General features: G+C 43.6%; 1 protein-coding gene across 4 annotated transcripts in view; it reads left to right on the top strand.

The window, feature by feature from the left end:
* The window catches only part of LOC144490830 (ephexin-1-like), an 82,521-nt gene extending 64,907 nt beyond the window's left edge, over nt 1-17,614 (top strand). For 3 of the 4 annotated variants that reach the window (XM_078208548.1, XM_078208542.1, XM_078208529.1), the window contains 5 exons: nt 3,162-3,320; nt 4,821-4,900; nt 6,297-6,347; nt 8,298-8,402; nt 15,350-17,614. In XM_078208548.1, the coding sequence (XP_078064674.1) occupies nt 3,162-3,320; nt 4,821-4,900; nt 6,297-6,347; nt 8,298-8,402; nt 15,350-15,549 (595 nt within the window). In that variant the 3' untranslated portion in view covers nt 15,550-17,614. The remainder of the gene's footprint in view (nt 1-3,161; nt 3,321-4,820; nt 4,901-6,296; nt 6,348-8,297; nt 8,403-15,349) is intronic. The other variant, XM_078208536.1, reaches the window with a different exon arrangement.
* The last annotated feature ends 8,344 nt before the right edge of the window (nt 17,615-25,958 follow it).

Here is a 25,958-nt window from a genome sequence, read left to right as displayed (position 1 = left end):
CAGATACTGATGCACATTGGGTGGAGGCGGGCACATCCGAGGGCTCGGGCACACGGAGGTCTGCCGGAGGCAAGGATTCAGCTGTCCGCAAGCCAGATGCTGGGCCTTGGGGTACGTTCATCCCAAGTCTGGTGAAGATTTATCAGCAAACTCGGAGTTGTGGAATTGCTGGCAGCAACCATGCTGTGACTGCAAGGCTGTTGAGGGGAGTCAAACAGAGTGCTGTTGCAGGAGGTGGTGCTGACCCAGCGTGTGAACCAGGCCAGCACTGCAAGGGTGGCGACCGCAGTGGAAAGTCTGGCTCAGGGGTCTGTCCTCATGAGTGACAGGGTCCAGGCCACCCTGGAGACACAGTGGGCCACGGCAAGGGTGTTGCCGGCATCCAGGAGGCACAGCATTCGATGACCATGGGTGTCGGACGCATGTGGGAGACATGCCCATGGCTGGGACTCTCGCTGGCATTCTGGAGACACAGCAGGCCGTGGCTGTGAGCCTCGACAACTTAGCCCAGGCTCAGAAAGCTACTGCTGAGGGGCTCCAGAGCCTGGCTCGCTCACAGAATGTTGCAGCGGAGGGGCTCCAGAGTTTGGTCCAGTCTCAGAAGGCCAGGGCTGAGAGATCACACAACATGAGGCAGATGCATCTAGGCCTCCAGGAATGGCAGAGCCAGGTGACACCGGAGCTTCTGGAGCTCAATCCAGCTACCCTGGCGTCCCATGGAGTGCCCCCGGTGCCTCTGGACACCCCAAGAGAGGAGGAATGGCTCGAGCCCATGCCGGGGCCTTCCACCCAGGAGATCCCGAACATCCCGAGACCTTCCTCACACCGGAGCATCTCAGGGCTAGCTAGATGAACAGAATGGCACTGAAGCAGTGCCATCCGCAAGTTAGCCGAGGCCCTCGCCGACCACCATGGGGACATCCGCCAAAGGCAATGTGGCATGCATCACAGCTGGACACCTCCACCTCCGATGTGCATCCTGGAGTAGCACCTCGAAGAAGCAGTAGGCCACACAAAGTTAGGAAGATGTAGTTCACTAAGAGGGCACGGGTGAAGGTCATCAGTAGTCAGGGTTTATTCATCACTAACGTTAAGAGCACAATAAACTTTTATTTGCACCTCACAATTGTGGCTAATGTATCTCTGTGCCTAATGTGTCTCCCCCCCCGCCACCCCCCCCCCCCCCCCCCCCGCCCCGCACAGAGCTGATTGGTCCCCATTGCCATGCATAGAGGCGCTGTCTGTTGTGCCTTGCGAGACTCAGCCACATGTTTCAGAGAGCCTGCCCTACCTTCCCCAACATCCACCAGACCTTTGGTTCCATTCTCTTCCCCCCCTTCCCCCCCGCCCCCCCCCCCCCCCCCCCACCCCCCATCCCGATTGCCCCACAAACGTGTCCCCAACCCTTACTGCTACACGGTGTGCATTCGGAGTACAGGTCGGAGTCAGACTTGAGTGGCACCAGGGGCAAGATCCCAGTCTGCACAACAGTGAGTCGTCATCATCCTCCAGCCTTCAACCAAGACTCGCAACCATTGCCAGCCCAGGCACATTAGCAGGTTTGGATGTTTCTGGGGGATAGGGTGGTGGGATGAGAGAGGCTGGGGAAGGGTGATGTGGTGGTTTGAGGGCCCAGGTCGGTTTGGAGGGGGAATAGCAGCTGCACTTGCTCCTGGGATGTGGTGGATGTGTGTTGGTTGCAGCCCCCTCACTGCACAGCACCAGCTAGGTGAAGGGGCTGCGATTAAGGTGTTCCTTGCTGCCTTTCCCTGCCAGACACTTGCCATCGCCACCCACCATCTTTCCTCTGGCTCCTCATATGGCAGGACGTCCATCTCGTCCCCTCGCCACTCCTCCTCCTTCTCCTCTTCCTCCTCCTGCTCCAGCTGGTCTCCCCGCTGCTGGGCGATGTTGTGCAGAATGCAGCAAATGATGATTATGCGTGAAGCACGCACAGGGTCATACTGGAGGGCCCCCCCAGAGCGGTCCAAGCAGTGGAACCACATTTTAAGCAGGCTGATGCACCACTCTACTATGGACCGGGTGGCTGCATGAGCCTTGTTGTAGCGGGTCTCTGTCTCTGTCTCGGGCCTCCGCACAGGCTCCCTATACACTTGGCATCCCAGGACTCCTATAGGGTCCCTCCCCCACAGTGTTCTGAGCAAATTGATGCCCCCAACCCAAATATCACTGGTTCAACGCCCAGCACTTGAAGACAACCAGGGGGGAGCCCACCAAGCAATCCCAGAGCCTGCCCGCAACATCCCCCGCACTCCGCTCGCTTCAGGTCCACAGCACTTGCTTCACCACGCCACTTCAAGGCTGCCACGCCAGGTTGAGACCTTTACGTACCTACTCTGATTCGCGCCAAAATGACATCTCGCAAAGAGGTGGGAGGCGCTAACGTGGGCGGAGGTTGCAGTGTCGATCCCAATGCTAAGGTATGGAAAGTAATGCAAATCAGCGGTAGGCCGGTTTTCCGCATAGTCCCGGCGATGCCATTTTTTTTCCGGTTGGGAGATGCGTGCAGGTCGTACACACTCGCGGAGTCCCGTGAAATGGCTGACACGCGCATCTCCCAACCTGACGCGCCAAAAAATTAGCATCTTGTGATGGGAGAATTGGGCCCTATATCTTGTGTTTGATATTTGACCTGTGAGTGGTTGGTGCTATATCTGGCTGCCTGAAAAGGGGAAACCTTCCATTGTCTAATGTTATATCCCTCGTCTTGATGAACACACATTCAAGATATCCCTTAAAAATACTGTTCTTATAATAATCGCAGTGTACACACTTCATTGCCACCACTCACTGAACCTCTACATAGCTCCTGCATAATATCAGCTATGGTAAAAATAAAATTAATTTAATTAAAATGATACATTTTCCATTTCTGTGCTCTAAAGAGTGTAACATTCAACCTAAAGTATCTCTAGTAGTACTAAAGAAAGTTTATTTGTGTTATCAGTGAAATATCTTACAATGGAATATTATTCAGGCCTCTCACACATGTCACTAAGGAATGGAAAATGATTGTCTTGTGCTAATAATTCTAGAATTGTTCTTTAAATCAGAGATGCTTTACAGGACAAGTCCTGCAGAAATTCTTCCCCAGACTATTCAGTATGGTTCTTCACTGTGGTGTTTTTTTTTTCTTCTAGTGGTGACAGATATGAAGTGTTTGACTATGCACTTCGAGGCCTCCTTCGGGTCCAAGAGCTAGAGGACCAGGGTCAGGCACTTGCAAATATATTCATGCTACGACTCTTGGAGAACAACAATGATCGAGAGGTCCAATATATGCTGAAAGCAAAGTCACTGTAAGTATCTCAACAGAGCTGTGCAAGAAATATGAATTGAAATTTTCTGGATATGTAAATCAAGTTTTGCAAATTTCTAGGGAATCCTTCCAATCCTACCTCATAACTTAGGGATAAAATTAATTTCATCTCCCACGCACGCACCCACCCCCCCCCCCCCCCAGCCCCTAAACCAGAGAACCAGGTGAAGTCTGTTAACATCAGGGAGAATAGGCAAGCTAATGTTTTGGACAAGGACTTTAGTCTAAATAGCCCTGACAAAGAATCACCTGTCTGTATTTCCAACATTTTTCACCTGATCTCGAGTTGTTGGCATATATGTAATTTTTCATTTTTTAAAATCTCTGCTACGAGGTACTCTAATTATCGGCCAACTAATAAGGCCTATAAAGCCGTGTATTAATGGTGCTGGGCTGTGGATCATGCTACCTCCGAGGTTGATCATCCCTTCACCATATCAGAATGTGCAGCTAAGATTCTTTAACACTTCTGCCTGTGGGATGCAACAACCATCTGGCAAAATTAATTTCTCCATATAATTTTTCCTCCCTATTTACTTATTTGCGAACGCGATAAATATCTCTGAGAACAGCAGGGCTGGCTTTCATCTCACTTAATCTTGAAAGGAATCATGGCAAAAATAAATCAGCAGACAGTTGTTCAGTAAAAGGTTATGCAAATTATATTCTAATAATACACAAGATGGAAGATCTTTGAAAGCTTTTGCTGTTAAAACCCTTCACAAATCTGTTTGATTTGAAATCCCAGTGGACCCAACATTTCTGCTATCAGAATCAGTCACCTTGTTGAGCAGTGCAATAGTGAATGTACCACGGTTCACCCAATATTTTTAACTATAAGATTTGTGACACTAATGGCTGTGGATTTATGTATCTCTTGTAACTATAACAATTAAATGAACTGCTGTCTGGAGTTAAGTCCAAGAGCATATTATTCAGAATTGAGCCAATTTATCATTAAAAAAAATAGAATAATTATATTTGTTATATTGCGCAATTGATTATTCTCCTATCACAGCGAATATCTTATGTTCCCAATGCTCAAATTAACTTGACAACAATTTACCAAGAAGCAAATGGAAATAATTTTGAGTGAACAGTATTGCTTCTTCTTCACGTTTTCCAACAATTACTAGAAATGGCAGAAATTCGGTTCAAATAATCAAATTCACAGGGTAAATATGCCTACTGTTTGACAATTTGGTTATCGGCTAAAATTTTACCATCACTGAGTGCCACTTTATTATAAAATGATGTTGATACTGAAGTGTCTCTTGGAAATATAATGGGCCAAACAAAGCATGATTCTCAGTCCATTGCTGAAGGGGTTTTATGGATAGAATTGCAAAGCTTCTCTGCAGTTCTGAGATGTATAGAAAAGTATAACAGCTTATATTTCCTCTGAGATCTCCTCTGTGCCTTCCTGTTTTCTTCATGATTTATTTCACTGATTTTAATGGCCCACAAATCTACTTTGCAGGAGTGATAAAAAACGCTGGGTTCACTCACTTGCTCCAAACCGAAGAACAAAGTATGTTTCTCCCAGCTCACTGCATTGGGGTAAGGCTTTATGTTTTCATTTAGTCCTACCCAGGTATCTAACCAACCTTTTGATTTAGATGTGTTTTTTTCTCTCCCATTGCTTATGCAATATTCCATGAGCAGGCAAGAGTGGAATCCTGCTTCTGAGATCCATCTGTAACCAACCAAAAGTAGAAGCGGCTTTACCCTGCACCAGAATTGTATTATATCAAACACAGAGCTAGATGGCAGAAATGGAAACTGTTAATTTCCATTAATGCATAAGAAATAAGGTCAAAGAAAATGACTGTTAGATTAATCATTATTGTTCAGTGTAAATGTTTAATTTTTGACTGCATACCTTGCCCGAAGGTACAAGTAGGGAACACTGGATGTGGGGTTGCAATGCAATGGCATTACTTCTGTTGGGCAGCATGTAGTTTACTTATCTGAATTATTGTAGCATTCAACGTGCTTTGAGAAGCTGCATGCCTGATCCGGGGGAGCACTCTGTTTCTCTCCACAGGTGCTGTCAGACCTGCTGAGTTTATCCAGCATTTTCTGTTTTTATTTTATTCTCGTCAAGGACCTGTTCAATGCCACAAGAATTTAAATGACCTCACAAATTTGGGGTCAGCTAATGCATCTTAAAATGCTGTATCCCATAAACTGCACTAGCTTCACACACTGCTCACTGATCAACAATCTTTACCATTCAGAGCTTCAATTCACCCTAACACACATAGCAATGCTGCAAGCATCACGCTAGCATTTCACAGCTTGCATTCATGATAGTCACATCATCCAAACACTCACTGACTCACTTCCCTCTCTGTAGCAGGGCAAAGTGACTCATGTCCATGTCCTGACCCCTGGCCATTTTTGGGTTGGACATTACTGAAGCTATGACCCGTGGTGGGTCTGAAATCATTGAATGTGACAGTGTCATCATACTTAATCCTCTTTTTCACATCGCCCTCATTGCACAATTTCTTCTGATTTACAAGCTGCAGCTGGTACAAACATGCACCTCATTTTCCCTTACACTCCTCCTCCCCTCTCCACACCCCTGCAGCCCCTCACCAACACTGCACCCTTGTGCCTTTCTCCTTTTTGAAACCCAAGAACTGCAACCTGGCTAGACAGTGGTGGAAGAGCAGGAAGAAAGTGATGACAGTGCTGGCATCAAATCAGTGTTACACACTGACTGGCAACCTGCCTACTCTATTTAATTCCGGTGGATGCTCCCTACACTCATGCTGAAGAGATGCAGTCACACTTGCAGAACCATCTCAAATACTGACACTGTGCCTACCTTAGAAACCTACACATAGTGAGACACTGGGTGCAGGCGAACTGTAGCTGGGGTGGGGAGCAATGGTAGGGCAGTAAACCACTCATAATTGGATAATATTGCATACGAGTTCTGTTGCAGAGGCTTCAGATAAGGACTTCCCAGTGGGGAAAACCCATAGAAAACTGATGGGTATGTACACGGAAATGAGGAGCAAGGAGAAATCCAATACAAACTTGGCACAGGGCTTTCTGTGGAATTTGAAGCCCACCTTCACAGCATGGAAGTAGCACATGAGAGCACTTGTGCATCTATCCAGCATGTAACGACTAGCATTGCAAGTTCCACTGCAGCACTAGCAGAAATTACCCATTGAATGGCTGCCGTAATAGAAGGTCAAACAGAAGTCATGCCAGATGAGCTTGTTGTCCTGCAGGCACAGACTGCTGCCACCATAGCTACGGATATCAGCTTTTGAAAAACTTACAGTATTTCATAGCAGCCCAGTAATTTGTTATCCAACATATTGTTAGGATTGCTGAGGTGAGCCCCCAGGAGAGTGGCAATAGTACTATGGTACATAGCTAGCTGCCCTGTTTGGGATCACAGCATTTCTCCTTTCATAACTGACACTATGCTAGTGCTGTTGCCTGTCAGCCAGCCCAGACTGCTGCCGCCCATGCAAAGGTTATACAGTCTGAAGCCGGGCCTTCAAGGCCCAGAGCTGCTTGGGGTTGTCCTGCAAGACTGTCTGCTGTTTCAATCTCTGAAGATCAGTTTCCTTCCATCAGGCATGCTGCAGTCACTGAGACAGAACTACATAGGAGTACTAGGACAGACATCGGCGCAAAGAAGACCTGCATTGAGGGAATGCACAAGGATGATTAGTTGACTTAAGGCATGGTTTGATTCATAAATTTGGCTTGGAATGTGATTTTGTGGTAGCTTTTCTCTCACTGTTGCGGCCAGGACAACACTGTGATGGTCAGCAACAAAGAGAATGTACCCTGTGGGACTTAACAAATGGGGGATTGAGGTTGCGGTTATTGGAATCGCAGTCAGATGAGTCAATCATGGCCAACCTGGTCAGAAATGGATTTGCTAGTTGCTTCCTTTTTTTCTTCCTCCTTGTTCTACTCTCAGCTGCTGACCATGTAGCTGTGCCCTCATGGTGGCCAGGTTAGATGATGAGCTGTTGCAAATATCACCTCTTCCAGCGTGGAAGGAGCCCATGCATAAACGTTCAAGGTCACAAGTCACCTTCAAAACCACTACCAACATTGTCCTTGCTCTGTTCTAAAACTGCAGCTGTGACTGCAGCAAGATTTCAGTGAGAAATGTTAGCAAAGTGCAAACATTTGAAATGCTGTTCCTCAGTGAGGTTCAGGTAGGGGAATTGCTTTGTTAACTCACTGGGTAGATAATATCCTAACAGTCCTTCTCCCTCTTCCAGCAACTCTCTGCACCCAAGTCTGGGACTAAATGGTTTGTACAGATTTTTTAAAGTCAGGACAATGTCCTAAAACATGAGCTGTATCACCCTGTAGACTCTAGAAGTCTGGAAGTCATCAATTACTTCTAAAATTGCAGCAAAAGCCACAGGAATTTCTGTCAACAACTAACCTGAAAATATTGATAATCTCCCTGAGGGAAATAACAGTTTAAATCAATATTCTTATTTCCCCGTTTTACTGTTTTCCTTGAAATTGTGCTGTTGTAGTTTCCTTTGCACTGTTGAACATATATTCAGCTGTGCAAGTTTAAGAAATAGCTTTATTTAAAGCACTGAGCTCCAAAATGACAGCACTGGCATCAAATCAGCATTACACACTGATTGACAATTTGCCTATCTGCTTATTTCTGGTAGACACTCCCTATGCACATGCTAATGCCCTCAACAAAATGGCATCTAGCACAGCTGGCACCAAAAGTGTGCATATGCCACAGATGCCATTTTGGAAGCAAAACCATATCTATAGCAATGAAAAGCTAGTCACAATGGAATCAAATTTCCAGCCAAATATGTGAATGAAAAGAGGCTTCTGAGGAATGTTCAGAGGCAGGCTATATGTCCAGTTGTAGATAATCAAAGCATTGCCATTGTTCCTTACAATCTCACTTATGTTCTGTGGTCTCTACTAGATTGTCCCCAGGTACAATGTGTCCAGAGATACACTGCACAGGAACCTGATGAACTCTCTTTGGAAGCTGCTGACATCCTCAATGTTGTGGAATGGACAATAGATGGTAAATATCATTTTCTATTACAAAATACAGTTGCAAATTCATAAATTAAATAAGTAACCATCTTGACCTTGTATTGGACTATCAACTCACTAACATTTTTGGTTTTATTCCAGTTCCTATAGTGATAGATTCTCTTTGTTTAATACTGCAGCCCACAAGGGGAGCATAATGAACAATTGGTAGTACACATTAGTTGGATGTTGAGTGAAACACGACAGTGGCAAATAGCAACAAAACACACAGATTGCATGAGAGGAAAGAACTTTTTGTTACCACTTAATTTGCATGGTGCCCAGAGAATATTCTTGTAATGAATAATATTGCACACTGAAACATTGAACTAGAGTAGCAGCTTCCAGCGGTGGTTCAGTTGGTAGCTCTCTGAATCAGAAGGTTGTGGGTTCAAGTCTCCTCCGTGACTTGAATGCTAAAAGCAAGGCTGGCATCCCAGTGTGGTACTGAGGGAGTGATGTACTGTCAATGTCACAGGCACTGCCTATTAGATGAAATGTTAAAATGGGGCCCCAATTGCCCTCTCAGGTGGATATAAAAGGTCCTAAGGTATTATTTCATGGGTGTTGTCCTTGGTGACCTGGCCAATATTTATTTCGCAATCAGCACCACCAGAAATAAAATCAGATTATCTGATTCATCCTATCTTCATCACTTTGGCTCTTGTGGGAGGTTACTATTTGCATATTGGCTCCCACATTCCCCACATTGCAACAGCGACTACACTTCAAATTACTTTATTGGCTGTAAAGCGTTCATTGACTTTGAGACATCCAGTGGTCATGAAACGTGCTTTATAAACACAAGTGTTCCTTTTTGACAATCAGGGAGTAGTTGTCAATCAGTAAATGAGGACACTTGTGCTGAAGAAATGGTGAAGAAAGAGAGGTGTATTATATGACAAGTTCCTGAATCAGATCCTGACGGATGGTGCAAATGGCTGGCAATTGTGTGTCATCACCAGCAACTTCAGCATCAGCCTTCCATTGTCTTCACTCTGAGGGCACACTTTCTCTGAGAGCTCCATGTTTCTTCCATTTTGCACAGCATGTATGTGCAGACTGTAGTGTAAACCATGACAGCTGGCCTCTAATTTAGGAAATCCCGAATGTTTGAAATAATTTTTTATATTCGTTTGGCAGGAGAAGCTGTTATTGTTTGATGGTGAGATCAACAATCCATCCAACCGCTTCAGCTGCCACATCATGAATGGTTGTGTTGATATGGGAATAAGCCAGTGCAGACTCAATGGGCTGAATGGTCTCCTTCTGCACTGTAAAGATTCTCTGATTCAATGATATCAGGAATTAATCTTTCAGGACAGAAGTTCAGTACATGGGTGACAGTCTAACTTGGATGCCCACAGTCACAGTTTGATCTATTCCTCACATTCCATGTGTGAAGCTAATGGCCACATCTTTCCTGGACCAACCTCATTTTATTGCTGTCCATGATTTTCCTTGAAAGATTGACACCTGGGACTTCATTACTTATCAGTTACCAGTTTACAGTTGATGATCTTTGCAGTCAACCGGGGGTGTTCTATTGAGAGTGTTGTCAGTTTGTAGGGTGTGGAGTGTGTACCACTAGGGCCTGCAGGATTTCAGATGAGTGCATTGAGTTGTTTAAGGTCCCGTGTCAATGGGAGTGCTTAGTTAGCTGTCACCTGATGGTGTTCTTTGAGAAGGATGCTTTCTTGCTGACATCAGGAGGTCCAATATGTGTTAACACAGGAAGCTGCTCAACCTGTGTTCGCCTCAACATTCCAGAAATACTTCTCCTGGCTTCCTGGAGGTGGATATCTAGTATGTTTGTGTGGCAGCTCCTGGGCCAGGTTGAGCAATGGTACTTTGCTATTGGGTAGACCACAGTGAATGAAGCAGTGATAGTGTGTTGGCTCTGATGCCCCAGGTAATACCCGTAGGTTTCTGTATGAGATTCACTCTCGTTTTGACCTTGGTTCTGGTGTTCTGGTGGTGTTGCCAGTAGATAATGTCAGTCGTGATTGATATAGGTATTTTGGTGTTGGGTCATGATTGAGTGGTCAGATTCAGAACTAAAGATTAAATTCATCCCTAGTCTTTGAGTTGTTCAGGTGGAAGGCCAAAAAGGAACTCTTGGCAGTATTTGATCAAAGTCAGCTTGCAGAGAACATAGATCTTCAGTGAGTGTTTTCTCATTGTCCTGAAGCTCCTTTTTTCCTGGAAAACCATGGCCAAATCATCAGCATTTGTGAAGAGCTGTGATTTTGTGGGAGAGTGTTCACGGGTTTATACGTTGAAGAGAGCCGGGATGAGGACTGAACCCTGTGGGAGTTTGTTGTTCGTTGTGTGTGGGCAGCTGGTTTGACCTCCCAAGTTGCAGACCAAACTGTCAGTCTCTAATCATGGAGTTGATTAGTTGCAGTATTTTTACAGCAAATAATTTTGGAGAGTGAATTAACTTGCCTATTGGGGGGCATTGCTGCTTCCAGGGTTGGGGTAAAATGAACTCCAAGATACTATATATTGAGAGAAGGTGCTGGGATGGTAGCTGCATGGATTGTTAAGTGACTTTACTTGCTTGGCAATGGCAACTACCTTGGATTGGCATCTGATGTTTGGAATGGTGCCCTTGCTGTGGATGTTGGGAAACAGCTTAGCTAGCCTCTTCCTTTCCTGTAATCTGATGTTCTTTAGGAATTCTGGGATGAATCTGATCGACTCCCACTGCTTTGCCTGACTTGGCTGATGTCAGACTGCTGTCCATTTGTCATAATCCAGGACTGAAGTCAGTCTTATTCATCAAGGGGCCAAGATCTCACTCAAACAATGGACAAATAGTGGATTCTCTTAAAATAATTGTGTTAAGATTGCTGCCAGAAAAGTAGACACAACCCAGTGTAAATGGTCACAGACCAGCCACAATCAAGGAGAAGCCTTTACTTCCTGGGGCTGCAGGTTGGGCAAGATTATTGATGGACATTGCCTGAAGCAGCCGGGAAGGGGGTGCAGCAAATATGAGTTCAGGGTTACACATAATTTTACATTAATGGGCAGTATTCTGCTTACACTGGGAATTGTCCATAAGTGCTATTCCAACATATAACACAGCTATCAATGTCTCCTTGGTAAATATGCAAACACAAGAATGTGTGCCTTTCCATTGTATTGAATTGGCAGGGCAACAACAATGTATATTTATATAGCACGTTTTATACAATAAATGTCCCATGCTGATTCACAGAGGTATTATGAAACAAACTGAGCTTGTACTCACTGGAATTGAGAAGAATGAGAGCGGATCTCATAGAAACATAAAATCCTGATGGGACTGGACAGGCTAGATGCGGGAAGAATGTTCCCGATGTTGGGGAGGTCCTGAACTAGGGGGTCACATTCTAAGAATAAGGGGTAAGCTATTCAGGACTGAGATGAGGAAGAACTTCTTCATTCAGAGTTGTGAACCTGTGGAATTCTCTACCACAGAAAGCTGTTGGGCCAATTCATTAGATACGTTCAAGAGGGAACTGAAAATGGCCCTTGCAGCTAAAGGGATAAAGGGGAATGGAAAGAATGGGAGTGGGATACTGAAAGTGCATGATCGGCCATGATCATATTGAATGGTGGTGCAGACTCAAAGGGCTGAATGGCCTACCCCTGCACCTATTTTCTACATTTTTATGTTTCTGTGCTAATAGAACATTGAGCCATATAAAGGGATAAAAGGAAGATGACCAAAAGCATGGTCAAACAGGTACGATTTAAGGAGTGCCTCAAAGGAGGAAAGCTGTATAGAGAGGCAGATGGGTTTAGAGAGTGAATTCAGGAGCCTCCAGAATTTAGAAGAATGAGAGGTAATCTCAATGAAATGTACAAAATTCTTACTGAGCTCGACACGGTAGATGCAGGAAGGATGTTTCCCCTGGCTGAGGAGGAGGACATGGGGCAGTGGGGTCCATGACCAGGGGACACAGTCTCAGAACAAGAGGCAGGCCATTTAGGACTGAGGTGAGGAAGAATGTCTTCACTCAATGGGTGGTAAATCTTTGGAATTCTATATCCCAGGGGGATGTGGAGGTTCAGTCATTGAGTATGTTCAAGACGGAGATCAATAGATTTCTAGATAATAAAGATATGGTAAAGTGTAGGAAAATGACATTGAGATAGAAGATAAGCCATCGAATGGTAGAGCATGCTCAAGGGGCTGAATGGCCTACTCCTGTTCCTATTTTCTATGTTTCTTCGAGTCAAGGCAGTTGAAAGGACAGCCACCAAATGGTGGAGCGAATAAATTTAAGGATGCCCAAGGAGTCAGAATTAGATGAGCGTAGATATCTTGGAGACTGTTGGGGCTGTGGGGGATTATAGAAGTGACGAGGGGTGAGGTCATGGATTGATTTGAAAACAAGGAAGGGAATTTTAAATTTGTTGTTTGACTGGGAACTAATGTAAGTCAGTGAACACAAGGGTGATGGGGGAACAGAATGATGTGCAAGTTAGGACATGGGCAGCAGATTTTTTTGGATGACCTCAAGTAGACAGAGCATGGGAGGTTGACCAGGATGTGTGCTACAATAGTCTCCAGTGGAATTAATAAAGGCATGAGTGAGGGCCTCAGCAGAAGATAAGCTGAGGCAAGGGAGGATTTGGGCAATATTGTGGAGAGAATAAGAGTAAAGGTGGAAAGAAGTAGGCTCCAAGGCGGTGTTACTTTCTTTTTCTTCCTTACTTTCATGTAAGGAACAATAGGAAAAAAATCCCATAGGCATACCTTTAGCCCAAAAGAATAAGAACCAGATCATTAAAAATCTGACATAAAAAATCCTTTCACACACAGCAGGACTGAATTGGGCCATATAGTACCTGTTTTTCAGCCATTACGTGATGACCTAAGGCCTAAAATGTTGGGCAGAAAGCAAGCGCAGATCAGCTAAGGAGAAACAGTAGTGCCCTTCACTCAAGTCTGAAACAGACATCAAAAAAATGCATATGTAAATAAGGGGCCTAATGCCTGTTTCAGGTAACCACTCCGGTACTACTTTGTACCAATCAGCCCCAATATCCAATGAATCTTGAATTAGTTAATTCCCAGATGGGAAAAGTGTCATGACAATGAAATAAATTAGGTTGGAAAGTTCTGAAAATAGGAAACAACCAAAAGATATTGCAATAGTGAGATTTAATAATATAACTTATGAAGTCTTGGCTTAAAATCAGGTCAAGTGGGGTTTGGCAGCATTCTTAGATTCAAAATCCTCCCCATTTTGTAAAAGAAAAGTTGAAATAAAATGCATCCAATTGTTTCATATTCACAGTCAGTATTTTGAAGGTTTGGCCTGCATTCCTGTGTTTGATGGAAATCATTGGAGACCTCTTTTGTGAAAGACAATTGTACTTCATCCCTGGGTGGGATCAAACCACCATTCTTTCGATTAACAGCCGATTGCACTACATAGTCTATATATCAGAAATCATTGTGGAGTAGTCTCCTATTTGCTGAATGCTGCTTCTACCAATAATTGAAGTGATTTAGCTCTTGCTTAATAAAAGTGGGAATTGTTGCAACATGTGCCATTTCTCATCCAGTGTGGAATCCCTGTTAGTGAGGAATTGATGATAATAAAGGGAAGAATGGTGATCAATACAATGGAGAAGCTTTTGGCTAATGAAGAGGAAAGAACAATGGATAGATGTGATACATGGGGGAAGAGGAATGATGTTGGCTGTGACATTTTCTGGTGGAGGAGGAGGGAGAATGGTGCCGCATAAAGGAAAGTGTCGACATAAACTGGTTTGGGGCAAAGTGGCGGAGGTGGGGTGGAGGAGTAGGGGAAGGCTACCATTGTGAATTTGGAGTGAAGAATATCAGTCATATCTGGTAGGGTGGGAAGGACAGTTGTCGTGTAAAGTGAGGGAGGAAAGGAAGTCGAAATGTGGGATGCAAGGAGTGTAGTGTTGATCTTAATTGGAAACAAAGATACATTTCAAGTTAAAATGAAAGGTGGGGGCAGAATGAATGACTGTATGAAGTAGGATTGGGTTTAGAAAAGAAACCTGTTTCCCCATAGGGTCAGCAGCTGATATGGTGCAATCTCTCTATGAATCAGATATGGTGGTGTTTTGGAAATCTACCCTGTGCTAATCCAAGTTGAAATAGCTTTTTTTATAATACAGTAAATTGGGCCCAAAGTCTTTCTCAGTATATGTAAAGTTGAAATGTTTCCCTGTATTACCATTACCTTCAATGAGTAAATTATTAACAAGTGACGCACTTGGGGACTGTGCGTGTGGAGTTTGCACATTCTCCTCGTGTCTGCGTGGGTTTCCTCCGGGTGCTCCGATTTCCTCCCACAGTCCAAAGATGTGCGGATTAGGTTGATTGGTCATGCTAAAAAAAAAATTGCCCCTTAGAGTCCTGAGATGCGTAGGTTTGAGGGATTGGCGGGTAAATATGTAGGGATATGGGGGTAGGGTCTGGGTGGGATTGTGGTCAGTGCAGACTCGATGGGCCGAATGGCCTCCTTCTGCACTGTAGGGTTTCTATGGTTTCTATGGATACTGTGGTCCAACAGGTCTGGAAATGTTGCTGAATACCTGGATGTACATGCATTTGTCTCAGATTGCTTCCTCCAATATCTTAATAGGTTACTTGTTATTTAGATTTATAAGGGGCAAATTTTATTCAAATATGGTGTACCATAAAGAGATTAGTTTTTAATCTGCTCCTGATTTGAATGGACTATAAGTGATTGATGGTGACAGCAGATACCAGAAGTGAAAAAGACCATATTGTCCAAGAGTTCCGCTTAATAAAAAACACAAACATTTATTAAAATGTCATCTTTTTTAAAAAAAAAGTCTAGTCAAAATGTTTTCGAAAAGTGTGTAATTTATTGGGAGTTGATAAATTGGGTGAGTAGAATTTAATAATTAAGAGTAACTTTTGTCTTTCAGGCTGGATATTAGGAGACCGTTTGCACGACGGAGAGAAAGGTTGGTTTCCCTGCATGATGGTTGAGGAAATCAAAAATCCACAAACGCGAGCTCAGAACAGAAAAGAATGTTACCGGATCTATAAGGCAGAGGAATGCCATGGAAGTAAGAACAAGGAAGGAAGAAAATTTACCAACAGAAATGTGATTCATCAGCGGTGATAGAATCTTGTTATTTTGTCCTGCTTGCACTTTTGACAGATTGTGAAACTCTCATCATTCTGCATGGCCGTGTTAACAGTGAAATTTCACTAGAAAACTGGGAATTGTCAACAGTTTTTATTTAATTCACAGAATGTTGCAACATTTTTAAAGGTTATTTCATCTGCACAGTAAAAGCATGACTGAAGTGAATGTTTTCCATCAGCAGAATGCAGTAACTAAATACATTGGAGGGAGATTATTCAGACTTTTTTTTTAACTAAACAAAAGTTAATTCCAGCTAAAATACATTGGCAGCTATGTAGATAAAAAGTATACTTGAATCAGGGTAAATCCTGCTGCACTTGGATTATGTTTGAATGGGAAAAGTTCAAAGGATGAATTGTAACATGAAAAGCTACAAATAAGATCTCTACCCTTGAAGAATCCATGAAGATTTACATTCCATACTGTAGCTAATTGCTGTAAGTCTCCAGATAAATGATGGGGATCATTTGTGAAGATGCAGTAATGTCTACTGCACCTGTGCTGCAGTTTTCTTGAACAAGCTCACACAACCTCACGTAACTAGTCAAATATTTTTATTACGTGATGATCAAGATGTCCAGAAGGAGTTTAAATAAAAAAAATACAGTTCTGTGGAATTGAACCAGCAATAGTTCAGTTCCTGATCTTAAAACCAGGGATTATTATTTGGCATGTTACCTCCTAAATACTTTTTGCTACGCCCAGTGTACCATTTCTTGGTTACAAGAACACAGAAAAGACGCCGACTACCCACGTGAAGGATGACATCTGAAAACTAAGGGAAATATCTAAAATAAATATGCAAAGGTAGGTAGGGAAGGTAGCTACAAGATAATAAAGATTATTAATTTGGATTCAGAATAAATCCAGTTGCTTGAACACTTTGATAATAGGCTTTTCAAGATGAACAATGAAGGAAACTGATATCAAAGATTTACTTTTATTAACCTGTAATTTGAACTAATGACCCATCTCAGTTGATGAGCTTTGGGAGTTTTTCTATCAAACTATTATATGGGTCACTTAGTTACAATGGAGTTATCCACTTCGAGGAAGAGGAAAGGCATTGTTTTCAGCCCATACCACAATTTCTGTTTCCTCACCGCCAATTCCATTCCACCTCCCTGAGCACTGTCAGGCTAAACCAGATTGTTCACAACCTTCCAAACAGATCCCATAACCTCTCTGTTACAAAGACTGCCTAATTCCATCCCTATAACATTTCCTGCCTCCCCCCAGCCTTAACCCATCAGTTGTTGAAACCCTCATCATACTTTTATCTCCAAACTCAACTATTCCAAAACAAAAATCTTGAGAAATCTCCATCCTAATCCAAAAGTCTGCAGCCCTTTTTTACCCATCCCGAGTCCCACTCACCCATTACCTCGAATGTACAGAAATTCAAACGCCCGAATTTGATCCTCAAACTTACCGACAGTTGATTTGCTTTTCCTTTTTTGTAACAACTGGTTGTATCAGTGAAACAGTCCATTAAGAAAAGGGACAGTTCAATACATTTGTCAGTAAGTTGAAGGTTTATTTGGGATTTAAAATCTTTACAGCATTAACTGTGTCATCTGAATTTTGCTCGCAGTAACTTAGGTTGGAGATGTACTTTAGCTCTTAATTGTGTCAAAGTTATCAGCTGCATGGTAGTGTTATAGATATTTAGGGCAGATTTTCCGCTGGGCTTTAATAATGGCCTGGGCGCATACAGGATTATCCACTCATCGACATTCTGTCTCACAAATGTGGACTTTATATGTAGTGCTATCACTGGCTGAGCTTTGAGAGAGTTTAATTGTGCAATTGACCAGGAGGTTCTGAATTAAGAAAAATTTACATATATAAATATTGTGATTATGAGTTAGTCATCAAGCAGCTATTAAATATTCATGAAGCATATCAAAGAATGCTGAATGAAAGAACAGAAGTTAATGTTTTGCATTGTAAAACAGTTTCAACAATTTGTGAAGAGTGTCATCCACCATGTGTTCCTTCATATTACCCAACGGGGAATTTCTGTAATCTTATAAAGAGAACAATTAAAATCACGTTATAATTGAATCCAGTGTCATTTTTGTGGTTTTATGTCTATCAGATAAGTAATTAAGTGTGTTTATTTGATCTACGGTTCCTGAGGGACTTTATTATGTTTCGCAGGTAACCTGCAGTTGATATGCGGATTCATGAGCTTAATTTGAATGAAGTCACCACTATCAATCGGCAGGATCTTTATTGTAAAGTTGGGCTAGAACACATTCTACTACATCTCATTAATTTTCAAAAGCTAGGATGGGGTGCGAGAATTTTGAAGATGTGAATATTTATAGAGACACCACCCGTGTCTTAGAGGTTCATTTAAAAGTATTGTTTTGAACATTGTGAAAGATAATTAAAACAGATCTGGAAAACTGTCAGGTTCTCAACATTCTCAGTGGCTGAGGGGAGTTCCATCAGACACTGAGAGGTACCGAGAAGCAAAGGATACTGGGAGTTGGCCTGGATGTTGGCATCATACATCAGTGAGGCTCAATCTCAGATGTGACATGAAAATAGCAGCAGCTCCAGATGGGAGATTGGCCAAGAGTGAATATGCTTTCTAAATCTAGTTTTACGCAAGATGTATACTTTTTCATTTTGAATCTAGAACCAACATATAGTATAAGCACAACCCACCAATATAAGTTGTTTAAAATTAATGGGAAACCTGGGGCAGAATTTTATGCTCCTCCTCCAGTAGGTTTTTTTTTGAAGGAAGAGAACAACATGAATTTAAAGAACAGGATTGCTTCTGGCTTCCTGCCCACCCCGACCTCACAATGATTGTACTTTGGGGTGGGCAAGGGTGTTAGATAGGAAGACCGCCTTTGTCCCAGTTGATGTCCTTAAGTGACCAATTATTGACCATTTATGGGTTGTTTCCCACCCAGCCTCAATTTTCAGGCCGCAGGAGGATTGCCCTTGAACGGCGGAAGCCTGAAAATCAACAGTTACATCTCGGATGGGAAGGGTTTGGCCTGGAGTCATGTGCTGGATTAAATAGTTGGAAGGGGAAAGTCAAGGCTCTGTGAACAGCCCCGACACGGGCCTGTAGTCTTGGAGCACTGCAGGAAGGTACAAGGGCAATTTCAGGATCTGTGAATACACAGGAGACTGAGGTCTGGAAATAGGAAGGGGGTTAGAGCTGGGATTTGTGACCACTAGTTTGGAGTTGGGATATATTCCTGATTATGGATCTGTAATCACAGAGCAATCTGGGAAGGCCTGAGCTTGAAGTACTTCAGTGAGTCTGCCACTGAAAGAAATACTCGGGATTTAAAGGGCTCGCAGCAGTGAAAAACCTGGAATTTTGGAGCATTTGCAAGGTCTGGGAAGTCTTCAGGGGGCTGATATTCGGCGTTCTCAGTAGTGTTTGGTTATCTCAGTAATGAAAGCTCTGTGATCTATCACCATGGGAGAGGTGGGATCTGGGCGTAATCAGGAATCCTAAGAACACTGGAGAGGAGGGATTTAAATATCTCAGCTGGAGAGTATGGGTGGGGTTTGGAAGCACTTAGCCCAGAGATTCCCATTCCTTCCTAAGAGCAGGACAGAACTGGTTTGCTGAAAGCAGGCAGTGGCTGTGAGCAGGAGGAAAAGCCTGCATGAGTGTGAAGGAGTGCATTTGCAGAGGCCTGAACTCTGCAGGAAGGCATTGAGATCAAACATTCCCCAAGGCCAAGCTGAAGGATGCAGGGTGTGGGAATGAAGAATAAAAGAGAGACTGAGACCCCTGAGTGTAATCAAACAGCTGTGTGGAGGAAAGGTATCTGAATCATTGGTTATTGGAATAGGTGAGCTTTTTGATAAGATTAGTGAATATTTTTCATAAATTTTATGTATTTGCTTATTTTGACTTTAGGCTTATGTTGTAGCCACATGCAAAGATATGAGAAGTGTGGTGATATACCAAATTAGTCAATCACCCTATTATATTCTAATAGCAGCTTTAGTGTTTAATAGCACTGTATAGTTGGCTACTCCCTTCGTAATGAACTGGTATATGCAGAATATTAAGTTCCCAAATTCTCACAATCAGATCCAACTCTACCTCAACACCAGTGCCTCTGATTTGTCACACTGCCTGCCTCACATCCAGTGGATTAGGATAAATCCCTGCCAGTTAAATATTGGGAAGATCAAAACCATTTATTTCCTCCCTTCCTGACCATTGGCTGAAGTTGAAGCAGATTGTTTACAGCCTTGGTGTCCTATTTAACTCTGAGCTGAGCTTCCAGCCCCATATCCTCTCCATCACCAAGGCCACCTCGATAATCATCACATCTATCTCTCCCACAATTTATCTGATACTGGAACCTTCATCCTCACTTTTGTTACATCCTAATTTGACTATTTAAATGCTCTCCTGACTTGCCTCCTACTTATATGCTGCATAAATTTCAGCACAACCAATATTCAACCCCTTAGAACGATAGAAAATTACAGCTCAGAAACAGGCCTTTTGGCCCCTCTTGTCTGTGCTGAACCATTTTTTGCCTAGTCCCACTGACCTGCACTTGGACCATATCCCTCCACACCCCTCTCATCCATGAACCCGTCCATGTTTTTCTTAAATGTTAAAAGTGACCCCGCATTTACCACTTTATCCGGCAGCTCATTCCACACTCCCACCACTCTCTGCGTGAAGAAGCCCCCCCCCTAATATTTCCTTTAAACTTTTCTCCTTTCACCCTTAACCCATGCCCTCTGGTCTTTTTCTCCCCTAGCCTCAGCGGAAAAAGCCTGCTTGCATTCACTCTATCTATACCCATCAAAATCTTATACACCTCTATCAAATCTCCCCTCAATCTTCTATGCTCCAGGGAATAAAGTCCCAACTTTTTCAATCTCTCTTTGTAACTCAGCTTCTCAAGTCCCGGCAACATCCTTGCGAATCTTCTCTGCACTCTTTCAACCTTATTTACATCCTTCCTGTAACTAGGTGACCAAAACTGTACACAATACTCCAAATTTGGCCTCACCAATGCCTTATACAACCTTACCATAATACTCCAACTTTTATATTCGATACTCCGATTTATAAAGGCCAATGTACCATAGAACATAGAACAGTACAGCACAGAACAGGCCCTTCGGCCCACGATGTTGTGCCGACCTTCATCTGAAACCAAGATCAAGCTATCCCACTCCCTACCATCCTGGTGTGCTCCATGTGCCTATCCAATAACCGCTTAAATGATCCTAAAGTGTCTGACTCCACTATCACTGCAGGCAGTCCATTCCACACCCCAACCACTCTCTGCGTGAAGAACCTACCTCTGATATCCTTCCTATATCTCCCACCATGAACCCTATAGTTATGCCCCCTTGTAATAGCTCCATCCACCCGAGGAAATAGTCTTTGAGCTCCAAGGCACTTGTTGTGGCACATCCCAGTCGGGCTCCGCCTCCTGGGAAAGGCACTCTTTACGACCCTATCCACCTGTGACGTCACTTTTAGGGAATTCTGTATCTGTATTCCCAGATCCCTCTGTTCAACTGCACTCTTCAGAGTCCTACCATTTACCCTGTACGTTCTACTTTGGTTTGTCCTTCCAAAGTGCAATATCTCACACTTGTCTGTGATAAATTCCATTTGCCATTTTTCAGCCCATTTTTCTAGTTGGTCCAAATCCCTCTGCAAGCTTTGAAAACCTTCCTCACTGTCCACTGCACCTCCAATCTTTGTATCGTCAGCAAACTTGCTGATCCAATTGTGGTGAACCATCGTTGGTTCCCACTGGATAGTGCTGAGCCAGGGGCTGGCCAGGACTACAAGGATGTACATATGTTACTGTTGGATTGTGCTATTGTTGCTGTTGGGTTAGGGTGGGGTTGTTACACCTTTGTACTGTAGTATTGTGGCACATCCCAGTCGGGCTCCGCCTCCTGGGAGAGGTATAAGAGTCCCTGCTCTGGCCGGGACCCCTTCAGTCTGGGATAGTGTAAATAAGTTCTGATAGCCTTCATGTCTAATCCAATTTACTACCTCCCCATGTATACCTAGCGACTGAGCCTTCCTAACTAACCTCCCATGAGGGACCTTGTCAAAGGCCTTGCTGAAATTCAAGTAGACAACATCCACCGCCTTCCCTTCATCCACTTTCCTGGTAACCTCCTCGAAAAACTCTAATAGATTGGTCAAACATGACCTAACAAGCACAAAGCCATGTTGACTCTCCCTAATAAGTCCCTGTCTATCCAAATATTTGTAGATTCTATCCCTTATCACACCTTCCAATAACTTGCCCACCACCGACGTCAAACTTACTGGCCTATAATTTCCCGGATTTCTTTTGGAACCTTTTTTAAACAACGGAATAACATGAGCCACCCTCCAATCATCCGGCACCTCCCCCGTGAATACTGACATTTTAAATATGTCTGCCAGGGCCCCTGCAAGTTCAACACTAGCTTCCCTCAAGGTCCGTGGGAATACCCTGTCCGGTCCTGGGGATTTATCCACTCTGATTTGCCTCAAGACAGCGAGCACCTCCTCCCCTTTAATCTGTAATTCTAATTTTTCACCCATCACCCCTGTGGTCATGGATGTAAATCAGCTCCAGTTCAGCAACTCCTTGAATATAAATCTTTTTACCCTGGTATTCAAATTGCTTCATGGTCTCACCCTTGTGATTGCTAACTTCCTGCAGCCATGTAATCCTCCAGGATTATAATATTCCTTTAATTATGGCCATTTGTGCAGCCCTATTATCCTTCATTCCACCACTGATGTGCTTTCCCCCACCCACCCCCATCTGAAGAGTGAGCGGGGAAGGAAGCCTTCCTGTTCACACCAGCCCTGCAGCCATTGAAGTGTTAATTGGCTGGAAACGCACCTTGCCTCTTTACTTACATGGGAGTCCCACCTCAGAGAACAGCTTGCCAATCTGATCACTCAGTAGCTCTGTAGTCTCATCAGCACCAGTGGCAGCAGTGGCCAGGTCTGGGACTACAAGCCCGGATTATAAATTCCGGTGTCCACAGCAAATGTGACAGGTTACATGGCTGGTAGGAGAGGTGAGGCCTGGAGTTGGGGAGAGAGGTGAGGGTCTTTTTGAAGAGGCCAGAGGGGAGGGAGCATCCATGGAGAAATATATGTAAAGGGGCACCTCGAGGGAGACCCCCCCCGGAGGCCAGAGCAGGGTGATCTTCCCGGTTTCCCCCTTTGACCTTGAACTCCTCTTGCCAACCTCAAAATTGAAACTGGGTGGGAAGCAACCCACAAGTGGCTAATCATTGGCTGCTTAAGGATCCCAATTGGGGTAAGGTTGGGGAGTCAGACCACCTCTAGGCTTCACCTGGTTTCATACATCAAATTGTACACAGGTCAGGGGAAGGCCATCTGGAGAATATTATGAACTCCCCTCTTACAAACCCACTGACAGAGAACTATTAAGTTCTGCCTCTAGAATATCCTCCCTCGAACCTTGCTGCTTCTCCACCTCTCTCTGCTCCGTGAGACATTCCTTAAATTCTTCCTTCTTGACCAAACGTTTGGTCATCTGTCCTATATCTCTATGTGGCTTAGTGTCAATATGTACAAACATATGAATTAGGAGCAGGAGAAGGCTGTTCAGCCCCTTGAGCCTGCTCGACCATTCAATAAGATCTGACCTGATTGTAACCTCCACTCCACATTCCCACCTACCCTGATCATATTTCACCCTCTTGCTTATCAGGATTCTATCTAGCTCTGCCTTAAAAATATTCAAAGACTGCTTCCACCATCTTTTGAAGAAGAGTCCCAGAGATTCATAACCCTCAGAGAGAAAAACAATCTCTCCTCATTTCTGTCTTAAATGATCAACTCCTCATTTTTAAACAGTGACCCAAATGTCTGATTTTGCACTTATGAATGGATTTGGAAACTCTTTTTGTCCAACCAAATAGACAAAATCAAATTAACTTAGGGACAACTCAAAAGGGGCGGCTCCCTAATGAATGGACTTGGGACCTTTTACTAAATTAAAGGTGGTATATAAGCGCAGGTTGGTGTTGATCCTGTTCGCAGTCAATGCTGGGTTGTGTGAGTTCAGCTGGGTGGAAGAGGCATTACAGTTGATCCCAGACACTTGGGATGGGAAATAAAGCAGCATTAGTTCCCTCTCTTGATCAGTGAACCATGTAGACATCAGGTAAAGACTATACCATCCACACATCTCATGGGAAGTTATTTATATTGGGAAAATGGTGCTGATCATTTATCAGTACAGTGTAAGCCAATTACACAAACCTAATAATTTCATTGTCTATTTTGGAAAGTTCAGTAATTACTTATCCTGCACTTAACAATTGAGAAAGTTGTGCTGATTCTGAAGCCAGCTCCTGAATTGTTTGCACCTCTTTGACCCCGTGGTATTGCACATGGCTATGATTCCTTCTGTTGTTGAATAGTTTATGATGCTCATTGTTTAAGCTCGCACTTGTGCAATGCCCACCAGGGGGACGGGGTAGGATGGGGGAGGGAATACTGCAAAGGGCAGCTGCCGCTTGTGGAATTAGACCCAGTAGGAATTTGTGCCTTCAGGAAATAAGGGGAGAAAGTTGGAAATAATTTGGATGCGAGGGGATGGGCAAAAAATCTAGATGAATCCTGCCCTTCCAAAAAATTGTTCCCCATTCGGATTGATCACAAAAGAGTAAACATTTATATTCATGTTTTAGGAATGTTCTTGCCTACTGGGAAATCACAATGAAACCATCCTTGTAGCCACCAGTAGAGGGCAACAGAACATCAACACAAATGTCCCTAAGTATTGTTCATGCAGTTGCAGTAAAATCTAACAGTTACATGCATATTCTTTATACAGCTTCCGTGTTTTTAATGGAAATATCACTCTTCTTGCCAAATACAGATGTGACAACTTAATTCAACTAAATTTGTACAACCCCAAAGTAAATTTGCCAGATCATAAATAATTTTTGGTTAAGATCCTTCCTAACACATAAGAAGAATTCATGTCAGGTTTGATGAGGGATGATGGTTAAACACCAATTTCAGAAACTGGTCATTGTTAGACTGAATTTAGCAAAATTAAAACAGAAGCAAAGTTTTCAGAATGTTTTCTTATGTGAGGAGTAAAAGAATGACCAGGGTGAGGTTAGGGCCGGTCAAGGACAGTAGTGGGAACTTGTGTATGGAGTCAGTAGAGATGGGAGAGGTGATGAATGAATACTTTTCTTCAGTGTTCACCAAGGAGAGGGGCCAAGTTTTTGAGGAAGAGGTGTTACAGGCTAATAGGCTGGAAGAAGTAGATGTTCGGAGGGAGGATGTACTAGCAGTTTTGAATAAACTGAAGGTCGATAAGTCCCCTGGGCCTGATGAAATATATCCTAGGATTCTTTGGGAGGCAAGGGATGAGATTGCAGAGCCTTTGGCTTTGATCTTTGGGTCCTCACTGTCCACGGGGATGGTGCCAGAGGACTGGAGAGTGGCGAATGTTGTTCCTCTGTTTAAGAAAGGGAATAGAAATGACCCTGGTAATTATAGACCAGTTAGTCTTACTTCGGTGGTTGGTAAGTTGATGGAAAAGGTCCTTAGGGATGGGATTTACGAACATTTAGAAAGATGCGGATTAATCCGGGATAGTCAGCACGGATTCGTGAAGGGCAAGTCGTGCCTCACAAATTTGATTGAATTTTTTGAGGAGGTAAAAGTGTGTTGATGAAGGTAGGGCAGTTGATGTCATATACATGGATTTTTGTAAGGCGTTTGATAAGGTCCCCCATGGTCAGCTTACGATGAAAGTAAGGAGGTGTGGGATAGAGGGAAAGTTGGCCGATTGGATAGGTAACTGGCTATCTGACTTGCACAATTTCACAAGCTGTACTGTCTGGAGACAATACACATCTCTTTAACCTGTGTTGAATGCTCCCTCCACCCACATTGTCTGTACATTTAAGACCTGACTGGCTGTAGAGATTTGCATTTTAATCAGTATTCTGTAATTTGATTTCTGTGTCTGTGCCCTGTTTGAGAACAGAGACCACTCCATCTGACGAAGGAGCATTGCTCCGAAAGCTTATGGTATTTGCTACCAAATAAACCTGTTGGACTTTAACCTGGTGTTGTGAGACTTCTATCTGATCGAAGACAGAGGGTGGTGGTGGATGGAAAATGTTCGGACTGGAGGCAGGTTGCTAGCGGAGTGCCACAGGGATCAGTGCTTGGCCCTCTGCTCTTTGTGATTTTTATTAATGACTTAGAGGAGGGGGGCTGAAGGGTGGATCAGTAAATTTGCTGATGACACCAAGATTGGTGGAGTAGTGGATGAGGTGGAGGGCTGTTGTAGGCTGCAAAGAGACATAGATAGGATGCAAAGTTGGGCTGAAAAATG

This window comes from Mustelus asterias, chromosome 3 (assembly GCF_964213995.1).
Source record: "Mustelus asterias chromosome 3, sMusAst1.hap1.1, whole genome shotgun sequence".
NCBI lineage: Eukaryota > Metazoa > Chordata > Chondrichthyes > Carcharhiniformes > Triakidae > Mustelus > Mustelus asterias.
The sequence above is the reverse complement of the archived record's forward strand: the minus strand, read 5'-3'. Positions and strand labels throughout refer to the sequence as shown.